We start from the raw sequence: 14,711 nt of genomic DNA on the forward strand, positions 1-14,711 counted from the left end.
AATACTTCCACTGACAGCGCTCACACTTGTGATTAAACACTTTTTTCCCCATATTTTTTCTTCTCCTTCACTTTTGTCTTCTACATACAGTGTCTCTCTGTATCTCTTTTTTGTTTTTCAGTTTAAATTCCTTTCTTAACTTTGGTGCAGCCAATGGTGCACAACCAGTTTAGATTGCTCCCATATCAGATCTGCTAAATTTCAGGCTAACTTCTTATTCCCAGCTCAGCTGTCAGTGCAGATATCACAGCTGCAAAGGTTCTTTCAGTATTTTTCTTGCATACTGCCCTACTCAACAGCTCCCAACCCATTTTTCCCTCATGAAAATATTTGGAAGTATATTTTCAATTTGAAACAGAGGATTGGAATGTGTTATTACTTGGCTTGGTACGGCCTCATCCATATAGTGTATTTTACATTACATTTATGTAATGAATGAAAATGAAAATATATTTTAAACTGAAAAAGACACTCTTCATTTTGAACATGTCAAATGGTATGTTTCAAGAACTTCAACGTGCTTTCCAAAATTTTTCAAGTTGAGATATTAATCAAAACTGGCTCTTTCCTCTGAAGAATCTGTTTCAAGAAGTGTCAAAGATTTGATGACAAAATGTCTGGAAAGCAAAAGGAAAACATTGGATAAGGATTTTTTTCCTTATTTTCCTCTTCTATTTAAAGAAAAATCTCTAAAACTATCTATGAGCCTGTTCTTACTCTCCTGGAATACCAAGTGCATAAACTACTTCAGAACCAATGATGGAAGTATGCTACTATTTTTTTCCGTTCTGGCATATGCTTTGTTTGCTGAATTTCTGGAGTAAAATTTATAACAGAACTATAAACCCTTGAGAAATCAAAGCTTATAATGAACTGAAATACTGACAGACCTTGAACTATGGTTCCCAAATTGCAGTGCTTGAAATGCAGAAAAACAGAATCAGGGCCCTTTAAAGTACTCCAAATTATAGTCTATCAATTGTTCTATAGTGCAATCACAAGTCTATTTTGGTAGAATAATAGAATCCTATCAATGAGCTATTTGTAACTAAAATTAGGCATACCAGGGTCATGTCATTACATTTTTTACAGTCAAGTACATGTTACTAGAACTGTTGTATCCTCAGTTACATTTTCCATAAAAACAATTTTGCTCTAAACATGAATTGTTTTCTTGAAAGGACTTCCATTTTCAGAAGCTTGAAATTGCCATCATTCTTGGAAAAAGCATGTGTATATGTTTATGCATATTGAATGTAGGTGTAAGAACAGAAAAACACCTGTGTGTGTGCACACACACCTACTTATTACTTCAACAGGAAGCCTCCTGGCTCCAAAACAGTATATTGCACAAGTCCAAGGTAATAAATGAATTGTTTATTGCTTACAGTACATATCTGTTTTCAGCAAATTGGAAATGAATTGAATAATAGGTTGTGAGTAGAGCACTGTATTAATATATTTATCACAGAGCTGTGACCGCACTGCAGCAGAGCTGCAAATTCTTTGTGGCACATCCTTGCTTTTCATGTCTTTAGACTACTACACTCATTATATTGCAATTTATAAAATATTTTAGGTCTTCTATAAAAGAATAAAATACTGATGTGCACTAAGAACAGAGATAAAAGACAGGGGAATAAGTCAGTTTAACCTGTATGCTTCATGTTTTATACATGATACTTTAGCTGAGCATATTGCTGTTTCTGGTAGATGGTAGAATTATCAGAGTACAGGTAAAAAAGCAGATTGTGTAGATTTTAGCATATGCTCCATGTTAATTTGAAGGAGAATAGAGCAGCGCAAAAAGATAACTCATTCCTCTGTTACTGTTTATTGCTATTGTTGTTCATGATGACTGCAATGATAGGGAGGAGGAAATTCCATCATGATAACATGCTATGCAAAAATAAATTAAACCCTTTTTTCTGATCCAAAAATCTTGCAAAGTAAAAAGATGAGAAATGGGAATAGAGAAGTGGGGGAAGGGTTACTAGTAAATATGCACATTACATTGCCTCTAACCAATGATGAAATATAATTAAGCTTTGTGATTCTATGGGTCAGCTCAGGAAGAGTGTTCTATGTGAAGTAAATAATGTGTGAATGCTGTCTACAACTGATCCATTAATGATTGATCCAAGTCAAATTTAAATTAATGACTCAGAGGACCTAGTCTATATGTCCTTGCTGATATTGAGCAAATTAGGAGTTGGCAAGGATGTACTTCAAGAAAAGTATGTTGACCTCAGCTCTTCCTCTATAGTAGAGTGGGATAACTAAAAGCGGGTTTTTTTCACTCTACCAAGAAATAAGGAAGATTTGAGTTTCTCTCAGAGGCAGGAGAAATTAATGTCCTTGACTTATATGTTCTACTAGGGACTTAATAATGAAACTGGCACATATACCAGTTATTAATAAATGCTTCAGAAAAAGTTCACATTTGCTTCCATCTCACATTTGCTTAATGCATAGATTGTGTCTTTTGCTTTACCAAAACTATGTTGGTTTTTTTGAAGGGGAAAACCTTCACTGCTCAGACAGAAAATATTTCTACAACACTTACAGAAAGGCTCCTCTGGTTACATAGTTAACCATGATTGCATGGTTGCTAGAGCAATCCACTGGAATTAACCATTTATCATCTGAATGATAATGCAAGATCCATGGTTTCTGTCAAGACATTCAGACTTGTCTTAACTTTACTATCAAATTGGTATTTGTATGATAAATGGTTCCTAAGAGAAGTTCCCAAGTTGTCTCTATCACAGTGAAGAAGGTGGCCAGATTCCTGACAGTAATGATAGCAAATGGTAAAATAATAATTTTTAAAATGTGGTTTACATTAATCAAATCAAAATCAAATGTTAGTCATACCAGGCAAGTAAAAAGACCACTTGCTGTAGTGATTTTTTTTTAGGACTACCATTATTGTTTAGTATTTTTACACAAAACCATTAAGGCAATGTGCACTTTTCAAGATCAGCATCATTTTGCTAGTACCAAATCATGTTTTACCTCAAGTTTCCTTTAAATCACAGTGTCATAGCAATTGGGACACTGACTTTCAATATGTTCAACTCAAAACCTACCCGTTACAAATACAACTACATCTCATCATGTCATAGCCAGCTTAGTAAATTAGAATGCTGAGCCAAGACTGTACCTATATCAATAGTAGCTGATGGCATCTGATAGCTTCATGAAGATCAGGGTGATTCATGTGCTCGACATTTGCCAAGCAAGGGATATTTCATGGGTTGTGCTTTTTGCATCTGATGCAGCAAAATTTTGTCACTTATTTGAAAATCAACATGAGACCATTTTTGTCCCTCATTAAGAGGCAGGCAACCAAAACAAGTAATGCAAAATATTAGATCCTCTGTGTTGTGCACCAAGTAGTGGAGAAGCGTCATAGGCAAAGGATATGACAGCCCACATCCAGGTTTGATTGACACAGAAGAGACTTTTAATGCAAAATCATCTGCCAGTATTATACTCATCTTTATTACTGACTAATTATTTACATTATGAAAAGAAACATAAAGGTTTCTAATTACCAGTTCCTTTTGTCCTCAAAATATAAATTTAGGCATAATCTCATTTAAAGCACAGCTCAATAAATTCTGTATTTGTGTGGCGATTCAATACATGATCAGTTGTGTTTATTAGCAGGGAATATTGTAGTCACTGTTCTGTACTATATAGGCTGTTCACTGGTCCACATGATTTGAAAATTATGATCTTCTACAAAATAAGAGCAACTTTCTTCAAATGTATAACTTGGATTATGAAGTTGACATCATAAAATCTCAGGAGCTGTATTTAATTAAAGCCAAAAAAAAGAAGAAATAATAAAGAATTAACAAGATACCGAATGTATTTTATGGTTTTATGGTTTGTTCTCAAGCCCAGCCAGCATGTTCTACTTTACCTATTTGAAATAGCAAAAGAGAGATGATTAGATGAATACAAAACTAATCCGGTCAGATTTTGAACAGGGCAATACTTGGAAAGGTTTAAAAATTTCTTCAGAGACTTAGTAATTAAAACCCATGAGATTCTTCTAGAGAGTCTCAGTGCTTAACACATATTCTCATATCCCCAAGAGGTCTGAGCTGTGCCATGGCACAGTTAGGTTAGTGAATAACTGTCACTCCTGTGTGTTTGTTCAAATAATAAACTCAAACACATTAGTCCAAAAAATAATTGTTACACGGAGCAGCTTTCATCTGTTCTAGAAAGCCTTAACCTGGTTAATGACTAGGCAAAGGTCTTCACAAGGTAGTGGAAAAGGTTAAAAACATACCCCTAGGAGATAAATAATATTTCATAGTTGGCCTTTTATAAAAGTTTATTCTTCCTTTTTTTCAACTCATTTACCTGGCTTAAGATAGATGCGAATGCTCTTATTTACACCAACTGAAGACCTAAGCCTCAGTTTTCTGACTAAAACATTGTACAACAGATTGTCGTTTTTATCTAGCCTGAGTAGTTCATTTTATGAATTTTTGGGTTTATCATCTACCTCTGTAAGATTGTCACAGCACACTCTAATTTGCAGCTTTTGGACTATACGCAGCCTATGGGTCATTTACATTCACTTTATCCTGATGTTCCCAGCTCCCTGCCCTGCCCCCCTCCAGAGAAGACAGACAACCCCTGAGTAAGTGCTGCCAGATACACCATTTCCTCCAGCTTCAACTCCACAGAGCTGGTCTCCTGCTGTCATGATACAATTGGTAAGAACTGACAGAATGGATTCCAGGGCTGTGAAATTCCCTTTTGTTAACTGCTGCTGAAGATTCATCCTCCTTTGCTTTGCTTCAGCAGAAGTGGCAACAGTTGGAGTTTGACAAAAGTAGTTTTCCAGCCATCAAGACACCGTAGAACCTAGCTTATGCATAACAGACAGGTACAGAAAATTGTCTACAACAAATGCAGAAAAATGGCTTATCCAGCTCCTGCAATTGCTAAAGTGGAACCATCATGATTTAATTCTAAGGAACTAATTCATAAAGTGTTCTGAAAATTAAGAGCAGTAGAAAAGAAAGGAGAAGTCAGTCTCTACATTGTTGTGTACAAAATAAGAACTGCAAAACACTAAGAGAATAATTTAATCTATATGAGCTCACTGTGGTACTTTATCTATTAAATTCTCCATTAATCATTCTAATGCAAACAGTTTAGCATGGAACCTTACAGATCTGAAGATAACACCAAAAAAACTGTTTGACAACCTTTAGTGGGAATATAGCATAAAGGAACTTTCTTAATCAAATGTCACTGCATGTTTTAAAATTTATTTTTCCTTTGCAAATCACAGTCTTTAAAAGCACCAAGCTTTTTTTTAATCTTGTGACAGAATAAGTTTGATAATATCCCCCAAAGAAACATGAAGGCCTTGTATTGCTTTAAGTGACAAAGAAAGGATAGGTACTTCTTGTTTCAGGTTTATTTAGTCCTGCCATTGTTGATTATATGCATGTGTGCACAATTAGCTTAGAAGTCAGCAGCAAATTAAACTAGTTTGGGAATTATTGTGAATCTAAGTTAATTTTACAGTCCCTTCCATCTGCCCTTTGTGCTGCCCTGTGTAGGAGTTCCAAATCCTATTGCTGAAAATCTCAAGGTCAATTTAAGCACTTATTACCTTGTAAGAAATAAGAAATAACCTTACAGGCAGATCAGCTGGTTTTACTTTCCTTTGGGATACTGTGAAAAACACGGACTCTCTATGGAATGGTTAATTTTAACCTAATATTGGTACAGTAGGACTCTGCAATAGCACTGTGTCCTTAATTGGATGATTGGGATATCTTATTTTCTGTATGTTTTTACTATGATGAGTGCAATACCTCCTGTTGCATTAAAGATTAGCATCACTGCAAACAGATATATATTAGAATGTTTTTGTGATTTGGTTACCAGTTTACAGAATGTTTTTTAAATAAACAGATCTTCAGTAGTTCAAGATACCAGTTGAAAGCATTTATTGCTCCAACAAATTATTTTCCTTTTGTGTTAATTTATACATATAATCTTTCATGGTCTTCTTGAGCAGTCAAGTGATTCTGAAAAGTAAAAAACTTCTAAATTTTCTTAATGTTTTAAAAGTCTTTTTGTTGGTGTGGGTAGAGGTAGATGGTGACAAAACAACATGCTCAAAAGGACAGTAGTCTTTATTTTGGAGGACCTTTGGAAAAAATGGTGATAAAAGATACAGATTTGAAGGATATGTTTTGAGGTGTCAAAAAGGGTAACTCGTGAGCAAATACTGGAAAACCACTCAAAACAAACTGATAGTCGTTCGTTCTGAGGCAGAGAAAAGGACAAAAAAGCAGAACAGAAGCAATTTGGGAGAGAAATGAGAGGTGAGGTGTGAGCATGAGGAAGATTAGATAGGGATTTGATGATGAGAAGGAAAAGATTGAATTTCATGTTAAGCATAATTCATCCTGGGTTATTTCCCTTTGCAAAAAGCCTTTAACATTTTGTTCTGCTCAACAGAAGTTCTCATGCTGTCATTATTGCTGTAGCATTTGAGTATTTTTCACTACAGCTGCAGGCAGTACATAGCAAATATTTTGTGGGGTGTGTGTGTTCCTTTTGACCTCAGGTGGAGGAGCAGTTGCACAGGTGAATGTTTTCCTTTTGTAATTTCTTGGCTTGATTGTTTTAAATGTATATATAAAGAGCATTGGTTTAAGTTGTATCTAAAAGCAAGCTGTATTTTGCACTTATGTATGAAAGGGAAGCAGGAAGGAAAAAGGCAGGGAAATTAAGGAACGGTCTGTGTTTTACAGGAGGTAATTTTGAGATTTTTGATGGTTCTTCAGTACTGAAGCACTTTATTTCACAGTGTGTATGCAGCCATATGGACATTTGCCTTTCTGCACAAAAGAACTTTTTATCCTCTTGCTCAAATAATCCCTAAACCCAAAACTTTGAGTCAAATACCCTTTGGGCACAATATGCCTAGGCAAGCTAGTTAATGTTTTAAATAACCCTGCCCTGAGGGACATGGTCCTCTAAAAAGACTGAGGCAGTGACCTGTTGAGCTACAGAGAATAAATGGCACATATACAACATTAAGAAATCATAATCACATAATGAGAAAAAAGAGATTGAAAGAAACGCTTTCTGTTTCTTATGGAATATGAAAATACCCAGATTAGAAAGGTGTCTGGAGAGACCTCAGCTCATTCTCCTGCCTTCAGGCAGACCCAAGCATACTTAAGTCATTCCTGATGTATGTTGAGTTGCTTCTGAAAATACTTTCTACCACTAATGAACCTCATTGCAACTTTGCCCTTCCCCTGTGGACATTTCTAACAGTTTGTAACCTTCCTGTTTCCAAGAACATTTGTGCAATTGAAAATCAGCCATTGCTCATTTCTGCTGAATAGGCTCTGAGGATTTCTACATGGGTCTGATATCATTCTCCTGCTGATACTAACATTATGAGATGCCTTTTCTTTGTCTTCTCGCTTTTTTTCTTGCTGTCAATAGTATGTTGAGCTTACTTAGGATCACATGTAGAACAAATCAAACATAAAACCACAAAAACCTCCACATAAACAAAAACAAAACAAAAACTAAAACAAACAAACCCAACAAACCACACCAAACCAAACCAATCAAATAACAGCAGAAAAAACCCTGAACAAATTTTTACAAAAAGCTCATGATTTTGTATTATGAGATGACAGAGTTAACCTGATGTAGTTTAACAAATAGAGAAATCCAGACCACCTATTAATCTGCCTTTAGTAGTTTTATGTTTTTGAGGAATACATGGAGTTATCCTGAAGTAAATGCAAGGTAGATAGAATGCATCAGATATTTATCCACAGTGGATTATTCAGGATTAATATAATCTCCTTCTCTGGTAAAACACAGAATTTTTTGTGTCAGACAGGAGAAAAGTAATAGGTCTATTTTGCCAGATGTCAATAAAATATTTGATATATTGTAATGATGGAAATTATTAGCTAAACCAGGAAAGATGGGGTTTGAGTGAGGAATTGCAAAGTAACTTGTGAACTGTCAAATGGAATTGTCTCTCTATTTTATACTGATGGGCTAGTGGCTGGCTGGGAGATGAGAGTTGCTCAGAGATCAGTGCCAGAGAAAATCCTATTTAATGCTCTAACCTTGGCTCAAAATTAGGAATATTTTGATGAAACATGCTGATGATCCAGATTCAGCCCAGAAAAATAACCTGAATGATTTGAATGACACAATGGAATGACAGCACACAGTAATGCTGTTAAAAACAGTAGCAAGATTTTCAGTATGCATTGGAAGTCATTGGTTGGAAGTGATGAAAAGAAGAAGAATGGGAATTTCATGAAGGTCTTTACCATGGTGAGAAATCTCAGGATAGCTTTAAGCCACTATTCTTTAGTAGTCAGCAAAATGCTGTGTATTAAGTAAAATAATTTCAGTAAAGAAATCAAAAAATTCTGATCAACTCTGAAATCACAAAACTGATAAGATCTCCTCTAGAACACTCAGCAGAATACAAGTGCAAATAGGAGCAGAGCCACAAGGAAGAACTGTGAAAAATATTTTTTCCAACAGGAGACTTCATCTCACAAAACTAAAGACCAAAAGAAGTTATGATTGCTCCCTGCAAAGTACTGAGATGTAAATCCAAAAGGAAAACAAACACTGTTTGATAAACAAATCAAAGTCTCCAAATAAAATACCAAAACAAACAGCATCTGTAAACTCTCTATGGATAAATTTTGGGGTGGAAATTAAAAGACAGCATATCATACTTGAAAGGATGAAGTTGTGGACTTGCCTTTCAGAAGGAGCTATAGAGCAAGAAAGTTCTCAAATGGAGTCTGCCACATTTTGCAAATTCTTGAAACATGGGTATGCACAATGGGAGGAGACACAACTTGGTAATGAGGATCTTGCCGTTCTGCTTTGTGATGGTTTCTAAAATCAGAGCCTGGTTTAGGAAGGAAGTGTTGTTTTGAAAGTTTGTTTTATGGGGTTTTTTATGTAATGAAGCCTTGTTCCTAAAGGAGAAGAAAGAACTGAGTTGCTTAGAAGCATAGTCTTTTAATACAAATCATCTGCAAATCATGCATGCATTGAATTTTTTTGAGGTTTTAAGTGTATAAATTTTGCATGTCTACAAATTGATGAGCATAAGGTAGATAAATGTAATGATTGTATCTGCTCAAAATACAAATCTCATACCATGATATTTGTATATTGAAAATTGCAGATTAGTCTCATTCTATAGAAAGAAATGTGTTTGAAAAATAATGGCGATCACAGTGATATATGTTATTCTTCATTATATGGTTTACTGAATTAAAACAGGGGGTTTTTTTGGGTTTTTTTGTAATTTCTACATTCTGAATATCTAGCATTTCTTGTAAACTCTATTATAGTAGGTAAGGTTTGCCCAAAATGTGGACAGATGAACACCAGATTATGTTACAAATGTTTGCTAATGGACTTAATAGAAAATAAATCTTATCATTCTATCTGATAAAATAAACTAACAGAAAAGAGGGTGAAGGGAGAATGCCGGGAAATGATCCTATAGTCTGATTTAATCTTCATTGTGCACTAATGTTAAAATATTTTTTACTCTATTTTTCTAAAAGCATCATCTTTAGAACAGGAGAAATCAGATTAAAAAAGAAATTTTGCAAATGCAGATCCAACCATCCACTGGAAGCCATTACACTAATCCAACCATCATACTGGAAGCATAAAATTAACATCAAGGAGTTTGCTGAATATCTCTGGTTTTATGACTTAATACGCTCCATTAAATGATACAGATAATATCTAGTTTTCATCTTTCTGAAGATTAAGTCATTTACCTCAGTTATGTAGTCAGTAATGCAGTCTCTTTACTAGTTATGTTGCAATAAAAGTAAGTTATACTGCACTAAAATGTGATACTAGTTGTGAGCATTACATATGAGAGTTCATATAAATATCTGGTAAAATTCACACAGAAAAATGTTTGGTTTGGTCATTGGGAAATTACTTTTCAAGTAATGCATGTTCAAATGTAAATGAAGAAGAAAATAGATAAAAAGAAGTTATTTTGAAAAGCCGGAAAAAATATAAAACCATATACAGATTTAGGATCTTTGTAGTTATTTACAGCCTTGAATAAAAGTAACTTTTATGAGATTATTTTTGAAATGTCATTGCTCTTTGCTTTCCCTACTCTTGTACCCAGGAGCTATGGATTCATGTAAATTGTTAATTGCTTGTCTGTTTAGAAATGTGTTGTTACACGCTCTCGTTTTTCTTCTGCGGTATTGAGAACACAACTGGATTGCAATAATCAGCTCTATCTATTCATTTAGCCTGCCACACTTATAAAACTAAATGAATTCATTTAAACCATGCTGAAGACATAATTTATTGAACTGTGATAATTGCCTCAGGTAGTTTCACTGTATTTTACCATGGAAAAAAGATTTTTAAATGCTTTGTTTCTTGCTTTAGAAGAGCATTTCTTTCAGAACTATTTTTAACCATGCCAGTATTTTCTGATCTTTTTGGAAAAGAATGGGGAGCCTTGAGTTCTAAAGGCTGATATAGGACATAATACATCTATATTCTGTATATTTTGAGGTACTTGTACTGGCACACACAAAACAAAAAATAATTTCAAATGAGAGTATAAAATACTCAATTCTCCAAGGCATATTGTGACATAAATTATTCTTGGTTGTTGAGCCATGAATGTGAATGCTGTTAACTGGAGATTGAGGAAATAAGAGACTGTAAGCTTATTGAGGAATGACCCAGATCCTTTCAGTTTCAATAAGTTTCTACATAGGAAAGCAAAGCTTTCTTTTGATGTTGTTTATGAGAGTGTTAGCTGCCACAAGAATACAATGAACTTCAGATTTAACTTAGAGATAAGAACACTTATTTTTTAATGCATTTCTGAAAAGATCCTCTTTAACTAATGGGGGTCTCTTAGTTTTAGTTTTTAATTTCATAATTTAAAAAAAATATAGATTTGCCAAAAAAAATATGAAAGGAAAAGTCCTTTGTTTCTTGATCAAAAAGGCAGAGCCCATACTGAGTCTGATTATAACTAATTTAATAAGGAAAAAACATTATTTGAAATGATATTTCAAAGCCCTTTCAAGGAAAAGAAGTTTAATAGTTTCAGAGGTGAAAGTAAATGGTAATTCCCATTTTTAACTATGTTTGATAGAAAAGAACCTGGCCAAACTCAAATCTCTGAAATCACATTTAGATAATACTTCAAACAATAAATATATGTTTAGCTATAAATTTGGGGTTTTGCTGTTCCACTTTTTCATTCCTTCCACTCTCCAGCAACAGTGTAGCTGGAGGGAAGAAAAGCAAGCGTGTGGGAGAAAGGTGAAAAACTCTTGCCACAAACCCCTGTGACAAGAAAAAATTACACAACTATTATAACAAAGCCTATAGTCAGTTTTAATAATGCAGCTTTACTAATTTCCTTCCATCCTAGCCAGAAGGCAACCTGTCTCCCTTTTATCCCATTGCTGGCAACAGAAAGATGAAGAGCAAGCCAGTGGCATTTTGTTTTTAACGTCCAGTTAGCTGTGGGACTGGGCTCCTTGAGGCGTGACACCACCTGCACAGCAGGAGGAGGTGTGACATGTGATGTTCTTTTGGTTTTGAAAGCTGAGTACTAGTCATATGTTACTTAGAGCCCCGATTTATGATGATAAATCTATTCCACCTTTAATGTGCTTTTTTACTGTCTGTACAAACACTTCAGAAAAGCCTTCAGGAATCTTTTATGCAGTTGTGTGTTCAGATATAAATTCTATTAATACACCTAAAATAGCAAGGATTAATTACTAGACAAGGACATGATACACAGCTTGTGCAGCTCAAAATTTTTCTTTGTATAAATCTTGATGCTCATTTTGGTTTCTCTTTCTGTCTTTGCATCTCATCCTGACAGGTGTGTGCCCAATCACTGTGAACACGATGGTAAATGCACCCAGACGTGGGACAGCTTCAAGTGCACTTGCGACGGAACTAATTACAGTGGTGCCACTTGTCATAACTGTAAGCTACCCTGCAGTTTCCAAATTTCAATGAAGTAGAGAAGTCTCTTACGTCTTTTGGTTGAGATTTAAAAAAAAAATCATTCTTCCTTTCTGGTTGTTAAAGATCCTCATGCCTCTTTTGAAAGAAGGTGTTGCCTTAATCACCTTCTGCATTCCCTGCATCATGATGTGTTTATAGAGCACTGTACTGTGCCATGCTACCCACCAGAGCAGTTCAACAGCAGCTGGGTGTACTGAACAAACACATTCTCAGCAGCTGCACACAAGAAACAATTTCAAATGGAAACTGAATCTGCCCTAAACTGTAGGGGAGAGCTGCTGACTGCTGCTTGAGATCCTGGTTTAGGTTGCTAATCACAAAGGGTGTTTACACACTGATTATCAGTCAGCTTAAAATCTAATTATTTGCTCTGTGGTTATGAGTTTCTGAAATAAAAATATTTCCTATGAGCTCCACATGCCCTATACTATAAAAGCACTGAAAGAATAAAGGTGCTGTTGCTCTTTTATAGGTCCTTAACAATGTATGCTGATTCAGTGTTGTGCATCTTTTGCTCCTCCCCTCATTTGCTAAAAGAATGGGATTTTCATCTGGAAAAATACCTAGGACACAGAGAAAATATATCCAGTCCTTACTTTTGTTCACTTCTTCCTTTTTCCAACAATCTTCTAATATTGAGATGAGAGTAAAAATGCCTTTGAACGGGCAATCGGTTGAAATGGAAGCCAGGATTTATAGAGATACAGGTTTATATTACTTTACTGTTTACCTTAAATACAGCTATGCATAATTTTATAAAGATAATTACAGAATTTTTTCTATTTTAACCAAAAACCCCAAACCAATGAGAAAATATTTGACTATTCACGGTTTTATGAATTAAAACAAAAACCTAATTTACAGTTAAAGATTATAGAAAAGTAAGAAGGGATATATTTTATGTAATAACTATTAATACATTGAGTAGCAAAGCTCTCTGTGATCTGGCTGTTGAAATGGTAAAACTGTAAAAGTTAAACAGCAAATTAATTTTTATTAAAAAGAAATATTTAAGGTACCAATGCCTGTAGGAGAGATTGCATGGCAACCCTTTTTCCATCGAGAGGGAATGTGCACAGTGATGGCATGGTTGCACCTACCTTTAGGAAAGACAGAACAGAATTTATGTCTGACTGTGCTCCTTTGTACTGTGCAGACCAGCTCTTAAGACATAGCTGAACATAGTTAAGCTTTCTACTTGAATTCCAAAGGGAAGTAGCACAGGCAAACGGATGCCATCACTTTTCTGAAATCACATTTATTACAAAGGGAAAAAATTATAATCCAAGGAGATGTGACTTTTTCTTAATAAGATTTTCACCTGCCTTTTATGGATGAAACAGTGCAATAAGGTGAATAAAAGGCATTGCTGAACTGCAGTACCAAAAGAGGGATTTGGAGTATATTGTCCTGTCTTTGTGGAATGGATAAAGTGGATGGGTTTACATAAACTCTCCAGGTCATTTGGAAACACATTGTTCAAGAACTTTTACGTTTCTGGTTCAGGCAAACTTTCTAACTTAGATGTGTAAGCTTTAGTTTTGTTACTTTTTCCGTTTAAAGAACATAATTTTTGTTCTTACCGTGTGCTGCTATACTTTAGAGGTCTTTCTTACAAAACAAGGTTGAGCAGAAAGTTATTCACTTGATAGATATCCTGTCAGAATGTGTGAAATCCTATGCCTTTCTAGACTATTGAAGTTAATGGCACAAAAATGAGCAAAAAATAAAAAATTCCAGCATCAAGATACAGAGTGAGACAACCTTAACTCTTGCTTTATTGAGCAGGCAATAGCTGTCAGTTTTTACAGGACCATGTTCCAGATATAGCTGCAAATAATGAGGGGATTTGTTGAAACTTGCCAGAGGTTGCAGTCACACTGTCCTGAGGTCTGGGACTGAGGTCTGCTGCACTGATGCTGACCCTACTGTCCTTTCCTGCTAGTGCAGTGTGTGTGTATATTCAGACACACTTAGTGTGCTGCCTTTTGCTTTTGAATTCTAAAGTTTGTGGCAATAGCAAGATGAAAGATATGCTGGGAAAGGGGAGAAGTTGGAATAATAACTGTTATTTGGTATAAAAATAGCTGTAAGTGATTTTAAACAGCATTGCAGATTTCATGAAAAATGTAGCAGATGTCGTGATTCTGTGGAGCTGGAAGGTGTTTAAGTGCAGATAGCACTTGTTCAGTACCATTTTACTTAAAGATAATATTATTTTACAAAGCAAACTCTATTATATGCCACAGTAAAATATGTTTTTCTCTTCTCAATGGATGCTTTTCTGAGGAGTGTAACAGCATTTCTCAAAGAGGTTGGAGTCAAGACTGTGTTAGTGGGGATTGTAACTGTAGTTGATTTTTAATGAGTTTGAGTTATGCTGAACTAAAAGGAACAAGATAATTCTGCGTTACAGGAGGGTTTTTTTCAGTGAATTGATTTTGCTTTGGTCAGATAATTCAACATTTTCCTGAGCTCTTGACCTGAAACAAGGCAAAGCTTTGCAGCCTTGACTGGATTTCAGATTGCAGTTTTAGGTTCCTTTGAAGTTGAAACTCAAAGAAAAACTCAAGGGATGAACTCCTTGAAGTGAAACA

At 35.1% G+C, this 14,711-nt stretch overlaps 1 protein-coding gene across 1 annotated transcript in view; it reads left to right on the forward strand.

Annotated features, from left to right (window-relative positions):
- CNTNAP2 (contactin associated protein 2) overlaps positions 1 to 14,711 on the forward strand; it is a 1,016,974-nt gene that overhangs the window by 654,120 nt on the left and 348,143 nt on the right. The window contains exon 11 of the mRNA XM_039715193.1: positions 11,966 to 12,072. Within this exon, the coding sequence (XP_039571127.1) occupies positions 11,966 to 12,072 (107 nt within the window). The remainder of the gene's footprint in view (positions 1 to 11,965; positions 12,073 to 14,711) is intronic.

The sequence above is a fragment of the Passer montanus genome, unplaced genomic scaffold (assembly GCF_014805655.1).
Source record: "Passer montanus isolate IOZ18808 unplaced genomic scaffold, ASM1480565v1 scaffold32, whole genome shotgun sequence".
Classification (NCBI taxonomy): Eukaryota; Metazoa; Chordata; class Aves; order Passeriformes; family Passeridae; genus Passer; species Passer montanus.